The sequence below is a fragment of the Henckelia pumila genome, chromosome 2 (genome assembly GCF_033568475.1).
Source record: "Henckelia pumila isolate YLH828 chromosome 2, ASM3356847v2, whole genome shotgun sequence".
NCBI classification, from domain to species: Eukaryota; Viridiplantae; Streptophyta; class Magnoliopsida; order Lamiales; family Gesneriaceae; genus Henckelia; species Henckelia pumila.
This window is the reverse complement of record NC_133121.1, coordinates 5,574,531-5,595,596: the sequence shown is the minus strand read 5'-3', so window position 1 is coordinate 5,595,596 and position 21,066 is coordinate 5,574,531. Positions and strand designations below refer to the sequence as shown.

The 21,066-nt window shown below is 34.1% G+C and overlaps 2 protein-coding genes across 2 annotated transcripts; both read right to left on the bottom strand.

The window, feature by feature from the left end:
* Positions 1 to 10,767: 10,767 nt before the first annotated feature.
* Positions 10,768 to 11,809, bottom strand: LOC140885212 (uncharacterized). The gene has a single exon (XM_073292158.1). The coding sequence runs from the start codon at positions 11,807 to 11,809 to the stop codon at positions 10,913 to 10,915; it is 897 nt and encodes a 298-aa protein (XP_073148259.1). The 3' UTR covers positions 10,768 to 10,912.
* Positions 11,810 to 16,732: 4,923 nt separating this feature from the next.
* On the bottom strand, positions 16,733 to 19,753 carry LOC140885233 (uncharacterized). Its single transcript, XM_073292180.1, has 3 exons — positions 19,370 to 19,753; positions 18,704 to 18,928; positions 16,733 to 17,046 (listed from the first exon to the last, which is right to left on the bottom strand). The coding sequence occupies exons 1-3, from the start codon at positions 19,640 to 19,642 to the stop codon at positions 17,014 to 17,016; spliced, it is 531 nt and encodes a 176-aa protein (XP_073148281.1). The 5' UTR covers positions 19,643 to 19,753; the 3' UTR covers positions 16,733 to 17,013.
* Between the last annotated feature and the right edge of the window lie 1,313 nt (positions 19,754 to 21,066).

The following is a 21,066-nucleotide window of genomic DNA, read 5'->3' as shown; positions in this document are numbered from 1 at the left end:
CATCACATTTTGAATTGTAAACATGAAGCTTGGGGAAAGAATAAAAGCCATGCCAATTAGAAGCCCGTTCACTAAATGATAAGTTCCTTTATCATTTGAAATAGGAACCACCTAATTAGAGGATAAAAGTCCAGGAACAAAATTAAGGAAATTCGGAAAGTTTCTTGCAATTTCAGGTGTTCACTTATTATCGTCAAAACCAGTATTTGGCCAAAAGAGTCGAGAGGAATACCACCTTTGCTTTGCCAATGATTCCATTTTGCAGTGTAAAATCGCATACGAGGAGCATTAATCCACAAATTTAGATCATGCTTCAATCTCGATTTTTCGTCTCCACAGTAGAGGACATAGTTATCGTCGTACTAGTTTCAATCAGATTTTTTTTTCAGGTTTCGAATTATAGCATGACCACATTATTATCAACACATTCGTTTCGAAATTTACATTTTTTTATACGATAGAAAAACAAACAAACAAACTTACCTATGGCGGTGAAGTTGATTAATAAAAGTGACAGTCAGTTGTTCTAATTATTTAAAAGTCGTGGCACGCTTTTAACCCTAGCTGGGAGCTACCCCTTAAATCATGGTGAGGTAAATAGGTAAAGAATCTCTGATACCGTAAAATTGGATGCTACTTAAATTTTTTCCCATTTTGGGTCACTCGGCAAATCCAATAAAAAACCGTGAACAAAAACAAAATATACAATAATAAATAATATAGTTATTTTAAGGGTAAATGATTTAAAAATCCCTACCAACCCTTCAAACTTTATCTTAACTCTCTAACCACAATTTTTTTTATTTCAACTCCCTAGTGGTCCCCATTTTTGAATTAAATATTATTTAGTAACTAATCCTTTGTACGTGACATTGTTAACCTATCGAACCAGTCCCGACCATGCAAGACTATCAGTTACGCAAGGTTTTCAGCCGATATACTCCGAATTAGGGTCCAACATGCTTCCGTAAGATGAATTAAATTCAAATACCTCTTTGACCAAAATGTCGTCGGGTCATACCTGCCGAGTTTTACGAAGTGCTCCTCACACTCCAACCACGCAGTCGCAACAGATGGTTTCTGCACAAGCTCCTTCAACGACACTCAGCACAACCTTAATTCGTTTTCTACCTTAAGGCGTATGATATATAAATTTAATTATAAAATATGAGCATGAAAGAACAAGAGGCTTTAAAGAAATTATTCAGACATAATATTATTACATAAATCAACTCCTTTGAAGAGGAGAAGACAACTTGTTTAGCTACTTATAGTAGCTTTGTTCTTGAAATACATGAAAGAAAACTTAATACAATAGAAAGAGAAATATTACAGCAATTTATTTGTAAGAAAACTGAAGGGAATGATCGATGTCTTCAGCTTCCTTGAACGCTTGTATTTATAGCTGAGGTTCCACTCGTTTCACCGAGAAACTTCATGGAATCTTACAGCTGTCTTGTATTTCTTTATGCCATTATTGATGACATCTTTTACTAGTGGAGGAGGCAGTTGCCTTGTATTTTTTATGCCATTATTGATGACATCTTTTACTAGTGGAGGAATCACATGCCTGACACTTTCTTTTGACTTTATTCTCCTCACATGTTTGCTTTATTGTTGTCGGGGCATCTTTTGCTTTTGAAGTAGGCCCCTGTGAAAACGCATCTTCAGTGGTCCTTGTCCACCTTTGCTTGTCTCGAAAAAATCCTTTCGATCCGTTTGGGGTCTAAAGGTTTTTCCAAATTCTGGCTCCTTCTGATTTGGGCATTCTGAGCAGATATTCTCTGACAATCGTCCAATATGAGCCATGTTACAAAATTTTTGGCGAGTTTCTTTACTCTCCGGCAGCTTGTTGTTCCACAAAAGATTTCTCTTCTTTTCAAAGAGTTCTTTCGCAAAGGCTGTAGTTTTTCCTGTCATTGTGTTTAACAGGAACGATCCATTCACAGAATTCTGATAAATTTTAAATGAAAACTTGACTTTGTCCATCTCAGTAAGACAGACCCATATACCCCATGCCCTTCTGGTTGAAATCTCATTTTCCCCGAAAGTGGACACTAAGGATATTTCTTCAGTTTTAGGATCCTTGATAAATTTGTGACAATTTATATCAGGTCTCCTTAGCTTGATGAAATGAAAGGGTTCGTGTGATCCTTTCACTGTTGGTTCCGGAGCTGCACTGAAAAAGTATAACTCAAGCACATCTTCTCTGGACAAATGGTCGTTATTTGCCCATGTTTCTTGGACTGCTTCCTGAATCCATTTCGGTAACTGAAATATCTCCGGGAAGCTTGGTGACGTTGTATAAACTGAGGCCAAGGCTCCAAATTCATATCAGAGCTTTACATCCTTAGGATTGACATTGTTTTTTAGCCAAACCATTGGATATATCCCTGCCACATCAACCCTACAAGTGTTAGGGTTAATTTCACTTCTTGTACTTAATTTCTCCCACCTTTGTTGATAAACCTGAAATGAAGAAATAATAGTTGGGTTAGTATCGATCTTAGATTTGCCCTTGTCAGTGTTGGGCCTAAAATTGATCTCTTCCTCTTTTACCCCAGAGGCGGAGGGTTGACTTGATGAGGAATTCTCATCAATTGTTGCTTCATCTAGATAATCAAAAGCTGATGATAGATTAACACTTGTTTCTTGAGTTTTAGCTTCCTCAACATCTTGTTTCCCAACCGGTGGTTGTATTTCTTGTTTTTGTAAAACCAATGGTTTTATCATATCTTGTTTATGAGAAACCAATGATTTCTCTATAGCCTTCACAATTGACCCTTGAATAGCAGCCCATAGTTGTGTTTGAGTTTGCATACATCCTGTAATTCGATTAGATACTTTGATCTGATCAGCTTGTTGTAACCTGCCGGTCATTTCAGCATTAATGGCTAACTGGTTGAACTCGGTTTGAAGCAACCCAAGGTGTTCCCTGAGATGCCTCTGCATTTTCATGATGAAATCCACGTCACTGCCTTCCATCTCTTGTTAAGAAATCTGCAAGAATATTTTCATGAGATTTAATAATAACAATATCAAAAATATAATTTTGACATAATGCTTGCCATCTTAATAACCTAGCTTTCTCAGGTTTAGATTCAATTTTATTTCTTAAGAAAGCTTTTACCTGGGTGTTATCAACCTTCATAGTGAATTTTTTAGCAAGTAAAAATAATGGCCATTTTTCAAAAGTCCTTTTAACTGCATAAAATTTCTTTTCGTTGATATCCCATCTGATGGCCTCTGATTATGAAAAAAGACCGCTACAGTATCTGCATTGTATTTCCCCATCTGGAGTGATCTTGGTAAGGACTGCTGCCCATCAATCGTCACTGGCATCCGTAAATAATACCAGATCATCCTCATCTAAGGGTATAACCATTTTTGGGAGATTCTTACATATCTCTTTTAATTGATTACCCATTTAGTATGGTCATCGATCCATATAAACCTAGCATCCTTTTTTAACAAAGGACTGAATATCTTTCTGTACATTGCTAGGTTGTTAATGAACATACCTGCAAAATTAACTACTCCAAGAAAACTCTGGAGTTGTTTTACGTCTTTGAGTTTATCTGGAAAATTCTTTACATTTTTCACAATATGAGGTTGCAGAATTATTCCAGTTTCATCAATCTCAATACCAAGAAATTCAATTTTCCTTGTTGCTATGACTGCTTTCTTTTCAGATAAGACCAGTCCTTCTTGTTTACAAATTTTAGAGAAAATCTCAAAGTGTTTAACGTGTTCGTCTATGTTTTTTGATGCTATCAGAATATCATCAATATAAACAAACATAAAGTTGAAATAATCTTTAAAAAAGTTATCCATCTTTCTTTGAAATATCTGGGGTGCATTAGCCAATCCCATAGGCATAACCTCCCAAATATAGTGTCCTTGTGGAGTGGAGAAGACTGTGAATTTCTTACTGCCTTCTTCCATTCGAATCTGGTAAAATCCAGACTTACAATCAAATTTTGAGAACACTCTAGCATTTCGTACACAGCTAATTAGGTGTTCTCTACTTGGTATGAAGTACCCATCAAACTCCAATATTTTATTAATACCTTGGTAGTTAATAACTAGCCTGGGTTTTCCTCTTTTTATTTCACCATGATTTCTAACCAGAAAACCTGGGCTGCTAAATGGTGAAACTCCTTCTTTGATTAAACCAAGGTCCAAATGTTCCTTGATAATCATTCTGATATCCTTTTGATCTGTTATGTTCATCGGGATAGGCTTATATCTGACGAATTCATACTATTTGCCTTCCTTTAGAGTAAGACTGACTTTGAGTTGATTTCTATCCCACCATGCCAAAGGATCTCGTTGTAACTTTCTTTGAGTCTCTTTTTGACATCTTCAAGGGATACCTTATTTTCTAACTCTATATCTCTGTGATTTAGAGTTACCTTGAGAAACTCCATATCCTCTGTTTGGAGTTCTTGTTCTGTTGTTATTTTCAACATGGTTTCTCCAAACTTTCTTGGATCTTTCATTTTCGGGTGAAAAAATTGTCCTTTATCACCACGCTGGCTGCGAAATATTATCGGCAATTGTCGATAAAAAGCAACCTTGAGTCTTTGAACTATAATTTTATGATCACAAATTGTAGTGAACATAAATTTTCTTGACTCATTGTCTTGTGTGTACTTCTTAAACATTTGTAAGAAGTTATTTCCTAACAAGATATCAGCTCCTGTATCATGGAAATAGATTGGTGATATTTTTACCTTGTACCAAGGTGTTTGACCTGCACCTCCAATAAGGATCTCTGCTTGTTTTATTCCTTTGCAAAGAATTAAAATTCTTCGAGAGAAATCTCGTTCAGCAATTTTTGGCAATTCTTCTTCATATTCTTCAGGGAAGACTCCTCTTCTTGCGGTACAAATTCATGTTCCCGAGTCAATATAAGCTGCAAAGTACTCAGTCTTATATTGTTCATACAACATCTCTATCGGAATGTATATGGAGAAAAGACTTGTTGTCATTTTTTAAAGGGATTACTAAATGGCCCCGCCATTTTTAACAGACTGTGTTGTAATTTAGTAATCCGATTAAGACTATTTACCTTTAGTTTTTCTAAGGCATCAGAAGGTAGAGTATGCTTACACATTTCTACTTCTTTAATGCGTTCTAGTAAATCATGTTCATGACTTACTAATTTCAGCAGTTGCTTCTTCCTCTGTTTGTGAACAGAGTTTTCGAATCTGATTAAGGGATTGTCCCTTATCCAATTCTCTTGGTTTTCCATTTCGTACAATTCTTATTGAATCATCCAAGTCTTTGAACTCCCTAGATCAAGAATGAGCTGATCCATTTTTTTTCCTGGAATTCCCCAGATTTGAACTTCCAATTCTCTAATATTTATCACTCCTTGGTAAATTCCTTTTTCCTGTTGTTCCAAATAGTAAATCGAGTTACAAGGGAATTGGTTCCGATGACTTGTAATTTCGAATACTATTTTCACTTTTTTCCATCCTACTGGAGATCTAAGTTTTTCTATTATAGAAAACTCTTTTTCTTCTGGTGGAATTTCTTGAATAGGAGATTTGTCCCATCTCTTACTTGTCATTCTGTCTCCTTGGAAAGATAACCTTTGGGGTTCTATTTTAAGATCTCTATATAGAACCGGTCTGTCTTGAATTTGAATGTCTGTTTCCTGAATTAAAGAAAACTCGATTCTTTCCGGGTATATTGCTTGAGCAACTTTCCCAAAGATCTCTGGAATTTCAATGAACTCATTTCTAATAAATAATTCAGAATGGTGAGTATTAGAAAGAGCATATGAAATTTGATACGTAATAAAATATGACATATTACCTTCCTTCATTAGTCTTTTTTTCTTGAAGTTTTGATGCAACGTCAAGACTCGACTAAAATCTCTATCAGCTAAATTGTAGGCTATTCTTGGATAAATAACTCCCACAATTTTTTCTGCACACAAATTTCCCGAGATAGTTCCTAGAACCGCATCTTGTATATTCTCCATTCTTTTTTCGCATACTACGATATCTATGGGTGAATCTATTCCCTCTTTAAAAGTAGCTTTGATCATAATCTGGATTGATCCAATATGAATCCAAGACATTGTCTTTGCTACTTCTGCTTTTAATTTCTGTAATTCCTCTCGAATTTCCTCAAAGGGAATTAACTGCATCTCAATTTGATTACTGGTTAATTCCATAGGGATCGCCATTTCCTTTCTAGATACCTTATAAATCAAATTATGTCTTCTTTGTCTTAGCCCTAGGTTTCCTAAGACTCTTTCAACTTGTCCTGCCGAAAATCCTTGGTACTTTTGTAATGTTGGATTTTCTCTCATAATCCTTTGGACCATATTATGAGATATCGTGGTTTGACTAAAGAACCCAGCCAAACTTTCATGTGTTTCATGCTAAAACACTTTCTCTTTACTTTGATTCTGATTCTGATTCATCCTCAGAAACTTCTCGACTAAATAATATCTCTTCTTCGTATAAGCTTTCATCTGAGGGGATATTCTCAAATTGATATACTTGGACTAGATCTTGAAAGAAGACCGCATCATCCATATCTGGTGTTGCTTCAAAGAGTTTAACTCCTTTTTTATCGTTTTCTGAACAATTTGTAGATATATGTCATCTTGCTCCACATGTCCAGCAGTTGCAATTCTTGAAACTTTCACCTGCTCTTGTATGAGTTCTTCTGAAAGTTCTTCTTGATGGTGTTCTTCCCCTACTTTGTGATAAGCCTGTTGTTGGAGATGTTCTTGTAGGTCCACTTCTTCTACCCGATCTATAGGATCTGGCCTTTTGTTTGGACCAAAATGTTCTTGGACCAAGAACTTTTCATTCTTTTATTATAGGGATTATTTCTGAATTTCTTCCTTTTAAATCTCTGTGATCTGTTTCCAATGATCGTTGGAAGATCATTTTCTCTACAACACAAAGGTGTACGCATAACTATACCCCTTATTTTCTTGTAGTTCTTCTGTAATGCTGCCATATGGCACCATTCTGCTATTTTTCCTTTCAAAAAGGAGGCACGTCTTGCCAATGTATCGAGATTACCTGAAACATATTCTTTGATCAACATTTCTCTCCAGGAACTTGGCATTTTTGCGAAAAATAGCTGAATAAATATATTTTCCTCGACTCCCAAATTTCATCTGTATTTAGTGAATAACATAATGTATTCATCAACTAAACAGATATGATGTAACTCGAGTCTATAAAGAGCTTGAGAATATCTTCTTTTTTTCTCTGTATCTTGATTATTGAAATAATCTACTCCTATTAATTGTGCTTTAAATAGGATGGTCATTCTTTCTCCAATCTCGCTGAGGGATTCTCCTGCTAAGATTGATTTCTTAGTTTCTGGCATAGTCATCTCTCATGCGATCTTAACAGATCCCATTAGACTCATTTTTAGAAGTTTAATGAATCCTTCTGTATTGAGATCTAATGTCCCTACTGCTATTCTCATAGCTGACGTCCAATCATCTATAAGATCTTCTCTGTTTTTGAAGTCCAACAAATCAAGGTTTAACATAAACCCGTAAGGATGTATTGGATCTAAAACAGTATTTTCGTAAGGAGTTTGATGGAGTGGGATTTTACTCCTTCTTGATCTGGTTTCTACTGGATGTGAATTTTCTCCAACCTAGAACTCACTATGCGGTTCTTCTGTTTTAACCACATATCTTGGGGGATTCCCTATGGGTTGTTCACCCTCAGGGGAATTCATTTTTAGATCTACTACTTTCATATTCGCAAATGAATCCGCAAGATCTTGTAGATTCTCGAGATTTAATCTTTCTAAAGTAGTCATCAGATAGTGTTTTTTTTTTGATACTGCTTTTATAAGATTAATCATCATTTTATCATTGGTTAAAGATTTTTGAACCATTTTGGTTTTACCTTTCTGATGTTACAAAGGTTCGGTACCAAATGAGAGTGGTAACCTTCCTCTTGTATTTTTTTTTCTAGAACCCGAAGTGTGTTCTAGATTTATGATTTTATTTTGAAAATCCTTTAGAGTTCCAAGAATTTCTTCTTGTTTCTTAATGATTTCATCAATTTTCCGAGGTATTACAGCTGATTGCTGTAATATTGTACCGTCTTTTGAATTTCTCTAAGATCTCCGAAGAGTTTAGAGGAATCTGGGGTAATCTCTAAAAATTGAGAGTTAGAAATTATTTTTCTTTATCTCTTCAAAATTAAGAGCATTAATCACAATCTGTTGTAAGTAATCTATTGTGAATAGATTAACTTGTTTATAGGATTTCATATGAATAAAATCCTCTTGATTCAAACCTTCGTTTGAAGTCATCTTTTGTAGAAATCTTCTCCTCAACAAAGAAAAGCATGAATTAACGAATAATATTACGTCTGAATAATTAACCTAAAGCTCTGATACCATTTTGCGGATAATTCTTTATACTGCAAATGATCACAAAATCTTCAGATTCAAGCATAAAATCTTTAAATTTTAAGCATAAAACCTATAGATTTTAAGCATAGATTAGCATAAATCCAGTACAAGAATTAAACATTAAAATATTCAAGTTTGGTGGTCTTAGGAAGTTATAATAAAGAATCTTTTGGCTAGGGAGTTATAATAAAGTTATGGAGGGTATTAGGGATTTTAGAACAATTTATAAACAAAATATAAGTATATCTTTGACTCTTAAAATTAATAAGAATCGTAAAGATTACTGGCAATCATATGATAGAGAAGAATGTGATTATTGGGTTAACATTGGGTTAAAATGTAATTAGTGGGTAAAATGGGGTCAAATTAATAAAGTCACAGGGACTCAAATGAATGATTTCTGGTGCATTACATTTTATGTACGTGGACCATTTACTTTTAAATCATTGCATTTGTTCCCCTCATGTGAAGCACTCATTTGATTTAACGTACGTGGTCAAATCATATCAAATCAAATCAATATTATTCCTCTTAAATACATATTTAACATGTACGACTCCTGTTATTTTCGCTCAATTTTACGCTACATGTCCTGTATTCATATAACGAGCGTGATAAATTTTGTGAAATAAATATTTTTTTTGAATTTTTTTATCATCATATTTTCATGCGTCTGTTTCATGTTGACCATTGTGGTTAGAAATTTATTGTGTTAATCTGAAATTCTATTTAGTATATGCAGTTAATTAAAAATAACATCTTTGAGTTCTCGCGTCGTGAAAAAAGTGAGAAAGAAAATATATAACTTGTAAATTCACGGAGGGACACGGAAAAGTTCATATAGGGAGAATGATTGATCTCCGATATGTTTCACGTATTTTGCTTAAAATTAATTGAAATATAATTTTATATTATTAAAAGTTTTAAACCGAAATTTTATCTAATTTGCAGCTAAAAATAATGTCTTCAGGTTCTCATGTCATAGAAAAGTGAAAAAAATTAAAAGATATAACTTGTAAATCTGATATGTTTCATGTATTTTGCATAAATTAATTGAAATCTAATATAATTACATTATTAAAATTTTTAATGATTTTATATATCTAGTTTGGACACATATTTTATAGGAGTTTCTTGCTCTGTTAAAATTAATTGCACATAAATGGAAAGAGGGAGCTGATAATAGTCACGTGATCACATGATGCATATGCGACATTTATTTTATAACTTTTCAATGATAAAATAATATTTTTGAATAATGTTTAAATTTTGGAGGCTATTGTAAAAATACACAATTGTGCAAATGATGTAACCCTAACTTAATATTTAGATTTTGGAAAAAGAATTATTAGGCAGGTACAATGTTAAACTAATTTTTCAATAATTAAATATTTAGTAATCATTAAAACATTTATCCAGATAAAAAAGTACACATCCAATTATTAAGAAACAAGTAAAATGCCCCATCATGCATGATGAAGTTTGACTAAAGTTAAAGCACTTGTCCGAAAAATAAACACACCATCAAAGCTACAAGTGCGTTTTTTTTTCCCACCTAAAATTTCACGATAATATTATATGTTTTATATATAAATATATGTGTCAAACATTTTATATTTCGATTCTCGATCGTTTGGATCAAATTTGTGTAAATATACACGTTTTGACGTCTACAATAAAATATAACGGGATCCGTTGCATTGCATGAAACTTAAATTTTCCAATTTTCATATACATCCTAGCTAAATTGGATTTTTGTGTATACATGTGAAATGTATTATCCAAAATGCCAATTGATATCACTCTATGTGGGACGATCTCAACTCTTGAAAAAAATTCCATTTTGATGTATATAATTTGGTTTTTAATACATCAAAAAAAAATATGAGAAATATAAAATTTATGAAATTTTTTGTTAATGAGTTAACAAAAACAAAAGATATCCTGTGTGGACTGTGGACTTACTTCACAAACAAATACATTTATTATTATTATTATTAATTATTTTGCAATTTTGGAATTAAATTAGTCTACTGATCATTTTTTTTACAGGAAAACTTGTAACCTTTATTACGAATTATTCTAAGTCACTGATTACAAGATTAACCAACCAACTAAAAAAATTCTCAGGCATCCAACAAAAAGATGCAGAGGAAGAAACATCAAATTTAGCCAGAGAATGTGTCACAACATTGGCCTTTTTACTAGCATGAGTAAAAAAAATTAATCTACTGATCATTTAAACTGTTTAAGAAACTAAGTTACAAGATCTTAATTATATATTATATAATATCATTAAAAGTAAAAGGTAAACATTTTTAGGTTGAGTTATATATAGGAGAAATGGAAAGGATAAATTTTGACAAGATAATAAAATATCAAATTGATGATGACTAATGAATTTCAAGTACTAAACAAAGCATATAGTGATTGATGATGATAAATAAGAGAAGAGAAGGGTGGTGGTTTGAGGGTAAAGGGCAAATGTGGAAATTCATGGGTGATGAAGAGTGGAAGTAGTAAAAATGGAGTCCAAAATATGAGAAAAAGCCTGAAGAATGATCCCATGATAATGCCTGGAATTCAACGACAAGAAACACTGCAACATTTGCTCCAAATCCTTCTTCTCGAACATTTGCTTCTCCAAAATCATTTCCATCATCGAGTTCTTGAAATCCTCGTATGGGTCCGCCGATTTCTTCACCACCGCGAAGCTTTCCTTCACTTTTCCATCCACCGTGCATGGTATCAGCTTCTTCAGCATCGACAATCTCGCCGGGATCTCTCCGTCAGCCTCATCCGGTGGTTTTGAGGCGCCTCGCCGCCTTCTGGAGGAGACTACTGGTCTTCTTTTGTTTATCATCATGTTTCTGTGTTGTTGTTTGTGAGCGGGAGAGTCGTCGGTGGAGATGTTGTTGTTCATTAAGGTTTCTGTTTCCTCCTCATCGTGATCTCTTTCGAGCCCACCAGCGCCGCCACCGCCGCCGCATTCGCTGCTGTACCAACCGCTGTCACCCGACGAGGTGCTGACACGAAGCCTGCTGGGTACGTTCTTCTTCTTCTTCTTCTTCTTCTTCTTCTTCTTGACGCGCCGCTTCTTTTTATCCAGCTCGGGCGGCGGCGGAGAGTTACCCGACATCTTGATTTCCCGGCGAGGGGTTGTCTTGTCGCAGATCTTGTCAACGACATGCCATTTTCCCTCCTTCTTCCACTCGAATGTTTCTCCGGCGGAGGCAAGATGGTGTTCGTGGAAGCTGGGGAAATGTGCGGCGGAGAGTGGCGGCGGTGGTACGGGGTTCTGTGGGAGAGTGGAATTAGGGTCTTTGGAGCGGCACGATTGCATGGTGGACGCCACTGCTCTGCAGATTCTTAACTTCAGATTATTCGCCATCCTTCTTCTCTTACTCCTGTATCACTGTTAATGTATATATATATATATAGATATAGATACATATAAAATTTTGATATGTGCAAAACGTGATCTTCTTGCGAACATTAGGTATCATTTATATATATATTGATGATTTTTCAGTTGTCCAATAATATTTTCTCGTCTTGTCCTTGATTATTAAAACTCGATACTGCGTTTTAGTTGTTTTCTTTTTTTTTGATTTTTCGCATAACTAAAATTTCAGTTGTCCAACAATATTTTCTCGTCTCGTTCTCGACCACTAAAACTCGATACTGAGTTTTAGTTGTTTTCTTTTTTTTTTTTTTCGCATAACTAAAACACGGTACCGGATTTTAGTGGTCGGTTGCGAGTTAAGCAGCTGAAAATTTCTATATATATATATATATATACATTATCTGTCAATTTTAGTTTTTTTTACGTGGCGTTGACTTGACACCAATGTAGCGCTGACGTGAAGTGACTTGTATAGTGACACATCAGATTTTTTGACGAGAAAAAAACTAAAATTTTCAAATTTTTAGAGGACTGAAACTTAGGTAGTGTTTGAGAGAGCTTCTAATTTCTCAACTTTTCTTTAACAAAATTTTGAAATTTTGTTGAGATAAAGGTGAGAAGCGCTTTCTAGAAGTTATTCCAAACACTACCTTAAATTTGAAAACATATATAGAGGACTAAAATATAAATGTGATAAAATTATGGGACCAAAATAACTATTTTCCCTATTTTTATTTATGACAAATATAGAAAAATTTATTAAATTTATTTATTAAAATAAGATTACAAATTTAATTATAGTCTTGGAATATAAGATTTAATTTTTAATGAATATTTAAATTTATAATTTATTGATTGCATTATAAATAAGTCAAACTCAATAATTCAAAAGCTCTGTTCGATTACTTCCTAATTATTAAGAAGATCGACTAGATTTCAAGTTAAAATATGCTCTTTGATTATTTATTGAATTTTCTTTAAATGGTCTAAATTATGATCATAATGAACAAAATCTGCATATTACCCCTATGAAACATGAAAGTACCATAGTGGACCAAAGTCAAAATCTAATCATTTGAATAATTAAATAGATTGAAATGAAAATAAAAGATAAGGGGGCAAATTTTGAGTGGTTAAAGCTTTAGATCGGAAGAAGATCAAAGTAAATTGCAATCATCAACCTAACATGTAAGGTGCCAAAGATAACAACATTATATGTTAAGTTAGAGATGTCAAAATGATGTCAATTTGTTAAGTCAGTCTAATTATGTCCACCCCAATCTATGAAATTACACAAAAAAATGGCTAGGTTTACGTTCCCTCACTTCCCAAAATAATTCGGTTGGGTTTATAGTTTCCCAAACCTTTGATAGCTAGTACTTTAAGTATTAATCCTAGAAATTTATTTTTTCTAAAACATATGTTGAACTATGCTTCTATCAAATTGAATAAGAATAGAGAAAAGATCAGATCAAAGAGTACAGATCAGATGAATTCAGTGATCAGATGAGTTCATGGTCAGATCGAATACTTGGATCAGATCGAAGTTGATGGTCAGATGAGTCTTCGGATGAGTTCATGACTTCATGCTGATCGATTGCTCGAGTACTGGGACTTGGTTAGAAGTCAGATGAAGTGTCCGAGAAGGTGTAAGCTTGAAGGTAGATCAATGCAGATCGAAGTACGATAGCAGACCAGATTGATGCAAGATGACTTATCGGGTTGAACCATGTTGAGTTTATAATTGGGCCGTAAGTTGTTGTTGACCTAAAGCCCAAGATAAAAATCGGTGTAATTCTCTATATAAGCAGATGGAAGCTACGCCAATGAATATAACAGAAAATCAAATTCTTCAAACTCCAGAAGACTTTTGAGAGAGAAGAAAAGAGAGATTTCAGAGAAGAAAACTGGGGCGTAGATTGTGACGGGAAGAATTCAAGGCTTTAAAGCTTGAATTGAGTGATAGCGTTAGAGTTTATCTTGGCTGTCTCTGTAATAAGCTCTGGTGTTAGAGCTTGGATTTATTCTATTGGTAATTAATAAAGTGGTTGTGTTGCTCTCCCGTGAACGTAGGCAAATTCCTTGTCGAATCACGTAAATACTTGTTTCGTTTATTTGTTTTCTTGTGAGTTGGTGTTTGATCTGTGTTAGTTGGGATTGTGTTATTGTTTTGCTATTTGTTCAATTGTTTGATAATTCTAGAATATCAAACTCTTTTGGATTAATTCCTAACAACATATATTGTAAATAAGTTAATAACTCACAAACACGTTTGGAGTGTATTTGGATTTCGGATCAATGAATTTGCATCTGCGATTGAGACAAGAGGACGGCGTCGATTAATTTTTTTTAAAAAAAAATTACTATTGCAAATTTGGAGGATACAATTAGATAAGATAAATTTGAGAAGTGACGAGTGCAAACCAATGGCTTCTAGTTGGATCTATCTCTTGTTGAGCCATTTAACTTTAATCCACTCAAACTCAAAATCAACCACCGAAGCATTTGATAACTGTATATATAATGCATGAAAATAGTTAAATTAAGATCGTTTCTCTCTTCAAACAGTATGGCCATTGCTAAATTAGGTGTCAGCGGAAATTTTTTCGAAAACGAAGTATTCAGTAGCGGAGCTACATGATTCGAAAGTAGGCGACTGCCTCCCTAAAATTCTAAAAAAAATTAGTAGTATATGTATAATATCTTTTTAAAATACAAATTTTAATGATTGATGCTACAGGTACAACGAAATTCGTATATCAAATCTTACGGCATAAAAAAATTCAATACAATAATTTAATTTATCGAAATCTCACGATACAGTAAATACAAAATCTTGCGAAAGAAAAACTCACGACATTATTGTTGTAAATATTGTTGTACACGATATTTGTTGTACCCTTAGCATTTTTCAATTTTAATTGTACATCCTCCTCCTCAATAACAAAAGAGTCGCATCCATCTTGACTAGCACTGAAAAAAGATCATCTTAACCAATATCGTTTTGAAAAATTTTATGAAGTGACAAATTTCAGAGATTTAAACATATATTTCTTTAATTGGATGAACACAAATTTTTTGTCATGTATATCATGTTTTGATCCATCAAATTTATTTATTTTTTACTTATGATAAGAAATATTATTTCAATTTGCTCTTTAATAGAGTTAGAGCATCTTGAGCACCAACATCATACCTTTATTTGATATATGAAGTATCAATCAATTTTTTGATTTCGCAAAAATTAGCGAGATTGTTAAAAAGATCGTTTAATAGAAAAAAAAAACAATTATTTCATTTGATATATTTACTTTGAAAATTGGCATTGTTATATATCCGTTGTAACTGCAATTGTAGAAAATATTTTTTGAATATTGAAAATTAGTAAAACATGACTTCGTAATCAGCTAAAAGATGATCAAATAATTGTTTGGTACCTTATGTGTTTGATACGGTTGATAAGGAAAATATTATTCATTATATTCAAAGCATGAAATTTAAGAGAGTTCTAAAATAAATAAAAAAACATATAAAGTTAATGTATGATATTTATTGTATAAATTTTTAAATCTATTGAATTCGCCGACTCTGATCGAAAAGTCTGGATACGCCTCCGGAAGTATTTATACAATAATTTATCGTGCTGCATTGCTAAATAACGTTCGAGGAACCAAGTATGCGAAAAATTACATTAATCTATCAAATTCCTCGATCAAGTTCAATATTTCTTCAGATTTTGGCAGTGCAAGGCAGTAACCACATGCCGGAAAATCGATCTCAAGGCGGAGCAAGCCTCCTTCTTTGCCTTCCTCAGCCTTGCGCACTTCACCCCACCACCGCCGGAGTTCACCGCCTCCTTCACCTTACTCCAACTGAAGCATCCAATCATATTTTCACAACTTTCTTCTCTAGTGAAAGGATAGCTTCTCAAAAACAACTGCCGGCTCTTAAAGCTCGCCACCACCATGGGATGACCGTACATGCGTACCGGGCCATCATGGTGTGCGTGGGCGATGATTGACTCGAGAAACTCTCGTTCGGATTCCGGTCGCTTGAAGAGGTTGTTGTAGGTGGCTCTGATCGGGACACGATCTTTGAATATGTCGCCCGTTGAGTCCATGTTTGATTTTTCTTGCCGGAAAAGTGAATAGGCTGTTGAAGCAGTATTGTATGAATTTCTTTTACATGAGTGTGTAGCTAGGATGATATATATATATAGGTTTTGGTTATAATTGCATTATATTTCCTTGTTGTAATAGGACTGAAATTTGAACTATCAGTAATCCTTGAGTGTCCTATTTTGTTTCTTTCATCTATATTTTGAATTTGCTTAATCGAATATCATTACGGGTTGGTCTCCTAACAAGACAATAAGAAGATTTCATTGCCCTTTTCCCATGCATGGTTCAGAATGCTGAATCTTCCGTGAATTCATGAATTATATGCTTATTATAAAAAATTATTTGTCTCACGTTTTGGGATCATATATATATATTAATTTAATTTAAAACACAAAATAATAATAATAATAATAATAATAATAATAATAATAATAGTATTAATAATAATAATAATAATAATAATGATAATAATAAGATAAATTATCTATGATCTATACGAAAATGGTTGAGACATTTAGCCTCAATCGACTCAAACTCAAATATCAGCGACCGAAGCATTTGATTATCAACGAAATAACAGTACCAAACAAGCCTAATAAATTTAAAAGATAAAAATTAAATTCTTTGATATGAGAACTTTGGGTCCAAAACAACTTACGAGAGCCAAAACCGTAAGAAAACGAATATTTTGATAGCCATCGAAAGCAAAATTGATGTTATTAGAATGCTCGAGACGTATCCACACAATTCTTTGATAGGAACATCAGTGCAATTGATTTCAGAAGGACCCAAAGAAAAAAAACACAAAAGATTTGATCATCAATGAAAGGAGTTAAGGATCGTTTTACTCGTCAAACATTATGACAATTAGGTGTTAGCGGGAAAAGTTTCGAAAACGAAACATTCCGACAAAAATTTGTCCGTGTTCCTAGATGACAAGGAACCAAGTATGTGATTTCCTTGATGTCACCTTTCTAGTGAAGCAGAAGCGGAATCCTTTTTTCCACGAAACTAATCATGTACCTGATCCTGTGACGAGTTACTTCGTTTTGAGTTCATTGCATTGTTCTATCCTTGCCTTAGCTTCAAATCTCGGTTGCCCTGAAACGATAAAGAAAAAAAGGCTGAATTTAAGGAACCACAGAAAATGCTAGGGTACAAATTGCATATCAATTTTAGTACTTAGTTTCCTCACATATATAATTTTTAGCTTCATCACTGGCAGAACATTAATAAAAACATTATCAATCTTGAGGAGGGGCCTCATAAAGCCAAAGCAGAGCCACGAAAATGAATGGTGCCACTGAATTTCATTATCTCAATCAACTGAATTCACCATAGCGTGGGAAAATGCCATATTGAGCTAGAATGTTCACTTGAACCAAGGAGATCAAAAACAATAAAATTTTTTGCATGGTATAGTGAAGAACTGTAAGCCTGAAACCATGCAAATTAGGGAAATCAATCTGACGATATCCATTTCCAGTCCATTGAAAGAAAGAAAATCGAACAACAAAAGCTGCCAACGAATTATGCAAATTTAACAGACAAGGCCAAAGAAGAATCATTGAGCTCTCGACTCACAACTAAAAGATTCATCAGCAGAAACCAGAAAGAAATTGTGCACACAGTATTATTTGCCTAAGCACAAACATTCCTATCTCATTTTCCTTGGCAACCGTTTCTTATTTGTAGGAGAAAATACATGTGCTTAACAGAGAGTAATTTGTGGAACATGATATTTCATTGTTTTTTTAGAAAAACACACGGACAAGACTCTAAGTTATGCAAAGACAGAATTTAAAAACAGAATGTAAGCTGTAAATGCCAATCATTTCAAAGTTGCAAGTTCCACTGGAAGCAAATTAAGTGCGTAGTAAAACAGAAGTTCATATTTCCATGGCTATGTGTTTCAAAACCACATCCTCTCTACTGACCTTTTCCCACTTATTTCTCAGAGAGCCAAATAATGAGCCTAGGCAATCAACTCCAGAAAATTAACAGCAGCAACTAGCAATCGAGCAAATTTCATCACCCATCACATCCCCAAACTTTCCTGTTTTCCTTTTTTCTCGCTCAAAACTTAAGTGGAAGAGTGATTAAAAAGTCGATGTTTAAAATTTAAATAATGATTTCTCGTATCACATATATCATACTCGCCCATTTTTCTTCCATCCACACTTCGTCTGTCCATTTCGCCTCCTTCCTGTTTTTACTCTGTTTCCAAGTTTTTAGAACACCAAGAATCAAAACCATCTTCAATCCCTTTCCTCCTATGTATTTTATATCATCTTCTGTGCTGATCTTCACTTTCACCAATATTAAAATATATCATTGGCTACTGCTACAATTTCTGTAAACACTCCATATTTACTCCAGACATTGTCCATATCTTTAAAGCTGTGCATTTATTCTGTTTCTCATTTAAGCTATGCTTTTATCCTTGAATACATATTTAAACATAAATACTTAATTGTGGTGACAGCGTTTGGAGAATTAATCTGCTGGCAAGATTTTCCCATTTCGAAAGCTGGACATGAATGACTTAATTCAATATATCTTAGTATGTCAAGTTGTCAACTTACTAGTACAATGCACCAAAATGAAAATAATCAAAGATTTCCCCGAAAGACAAACCCAAGCGAAACTCAACCAATTCAACCTAACCAAAACATGTCTAAATCCAGACAGCACATCAATATACACCAACAAAACCCAATAACTGTTTTAGAAATAGAGAATTGAATATTTAGCTGACCAAAGATGATGAAGAATGTAGAGGCGCAGGAAGATTCTCTATGTGGTGAACGGACATCCTAGCAATCTCTGTAATGGCAGCCTCCCGAACCTCAGGCACCTCACTAGTCAAATCCTCGTAGGCAGCAACAAATGCATCCTTCCAAAACCTAGGCAATGCAACCCTCTTGCCGTTTGTATACACATCCCACATGTGCTTCACTAATTTCTCCCTCTCCTCCATATCCTAATTCACCAAAAAAAGTCGAAAAATCAAACCCCTCGTTCACAAATCAATACATGTTTAGCACAAGTTTGCATATCATGATTCAAAAAGTATTCAACTCTTTCGTTCCATCCATTTGGTTTCATGACACATAACCAACAAAAATATATCTCCTTCACATATCACATGTAAACCACGTGTGCGTGTGATGGAAAATCATGGTGCGTGTTTGGCATAACTTATCAACCTCCTACTAGCTGAACATATACGGAGTTCCGAACTTACCATACGCACCCACTAAAAAATCAATCTGATTGCATCTTAAACCAGATTTATTTCAATTACTTCAAATGATCACGACCTAAAAGCCTCGATCTTTAGAGGGAAAAAAAAAGTAAAAAACTGAGAATCTTCTTCCAAAAACCATGCATCTATCATGGGCAAAAGCGAATAGAAAATTACAAGGGCGTCGAGATCTTCAGCAGCGAGCGAGTGAAAATCGTCGGAGGAACGGGCAATGTTTCCAGCGGACCACCTGAGGTTGACGGTTCCGGTTAGCATGGACCAAAAAGCCAGCAACAAAATGGCGGCGAGTGCCCAGAATTTGTACCGTCCTCGACCAAAAACGATCGGCGAATACGGTGAAATCTCCTTCTTCCCAATTCCTGCGGACAACGATGACAAAAGTGCCGATGATGGAGGCGTTGATACAGGCAGGGCATCATCATCCTTCATACCGATTCGAAAAATCAAGCTGAAAAATAAAAAAATTATCGATCATTTACAGATTCAAACTTTGGAAGTTACATTGCATGGGTCGGGGAGAGTGAGATTTGGCGGAATGGATTCTGCAGCCGTTCAACAATAACATTAAGGCAAAAATTCCTATCGTATCAATGGTAGTTTGTTTTAGACGGACGTCTTATATGGATTATTTATTAAAAAGTATTATATTTTATGTCAAAAATATTACTTATTATTATAAATATGCGTAGGATTGACCTGTCTCACAGATGAGACCGTCTCACAGAAATGTTACTCTAACATTAAACGTCGATATTCGAGCTCTTTTTAAATTGGTTCGGAAAATATTGGATTTGTATACTTGGCGTTATCGAATTCGAGCTGAAGTTAAATATGTTTTGACATATTTTTTGAGTCTGAAATTATTTTGTTTTATAGTACCCGATAACTATCTTAATATAATATTTATCTATTTAATATATATGTATTTCGAGTCCAATTTATTAAAAAAAACATATTTTTTAAATCTATTTTTTAGATGTGATTGTCATAATTGAATCTCGAACTTGAGATTTCGTCCCATCTTTAAAACTTTGATGTAAAATAACCTACACGTCATCGGTAATTCTTTAAATCTCTCCTAGGCTAACTAATATTTGATATATTTTTTTATCATTTTCTTATAATTCCAACACACATTTTATTTAGTCAACTCATCTTCCATTTTTGTTGGTCGTTCAAGCAATCACGAGACTAATAGATGACTTAAGTCTGGATAGAGTAATTAATAGCTTTGGAAATTCGAGCACAACTTCCTCAAATTTTATTTATTCAAACCGTGTGTGAAGGAAAGCGAACGGGACGGCCGGTGCGACACAATCGAATTGCTAAAAAAGCTCTGGCTTCTTTAGTTTCACTTGAATGGTTTTATGGTGGCTCGCCACTTAGGTTACAATATATTGTTTTGAAAAACTTAATGAATTCTCCTTAATGAATTATTGTCATTCTAAAAAAAATAAACAAACAAACAAACAAAATAAAAGGTGAGATTTTATCAAAGTTAACTAAAAAATGCCAACAATATTGGTAAGAGTCAAGTTAAAAAAAAAAAAAAAAGGCAAACACTTGTATGCAACCGTTGCACGGGTCATATTCGTGTGACGGGTCTCTTATATGGGTTATCCATTAAAAAGTATTACATTTTATGTCAAAAGTATTACTTATTATTGTAAATATGGATAGGGTTGACCCGTCTCACGAATGAGACCGTTGCACAGGAGTGTTACTCAAAAAAAAAACAGGGGGAGAAAATTTGCTATAACCAGATCTATATATCGATACATTATCTCAAACGCAAATACACACATGCAATGTGTATGCACAAATAATTATAAATGGACAATTGGATTACCTAT

Coding starts and splice junctions, on each gene's coding strand:
- LOC140885233 (XM_073292180.1), bottom strand. CDS start 19,642: ATGAAGGATGATGATGCCCTGCCTGTATCAACGCCTCCATCATCGGCA. Junction 18,929..19,369: donor CTGAAGATCTCGACGCCCTT/GTAATTTTCTAT, acceptor TTGGTGAATTAG/GATATGGAGGAGAGGGAGAA. Junction 17,047..18,703: donor TACATTCTTCATCATCTTTG/GTCAGCTAAATA, acceptor TTATCGTTTCAG/GGCAACCGAGATTTGAAGCT.
- LOC140885212 (XM_073292158.1), bottom strand. CDS start 11,809: ATGGCGAATAATCTGAAGTTAAGAATCTGCAGAGCAGTGGCGTCCACC.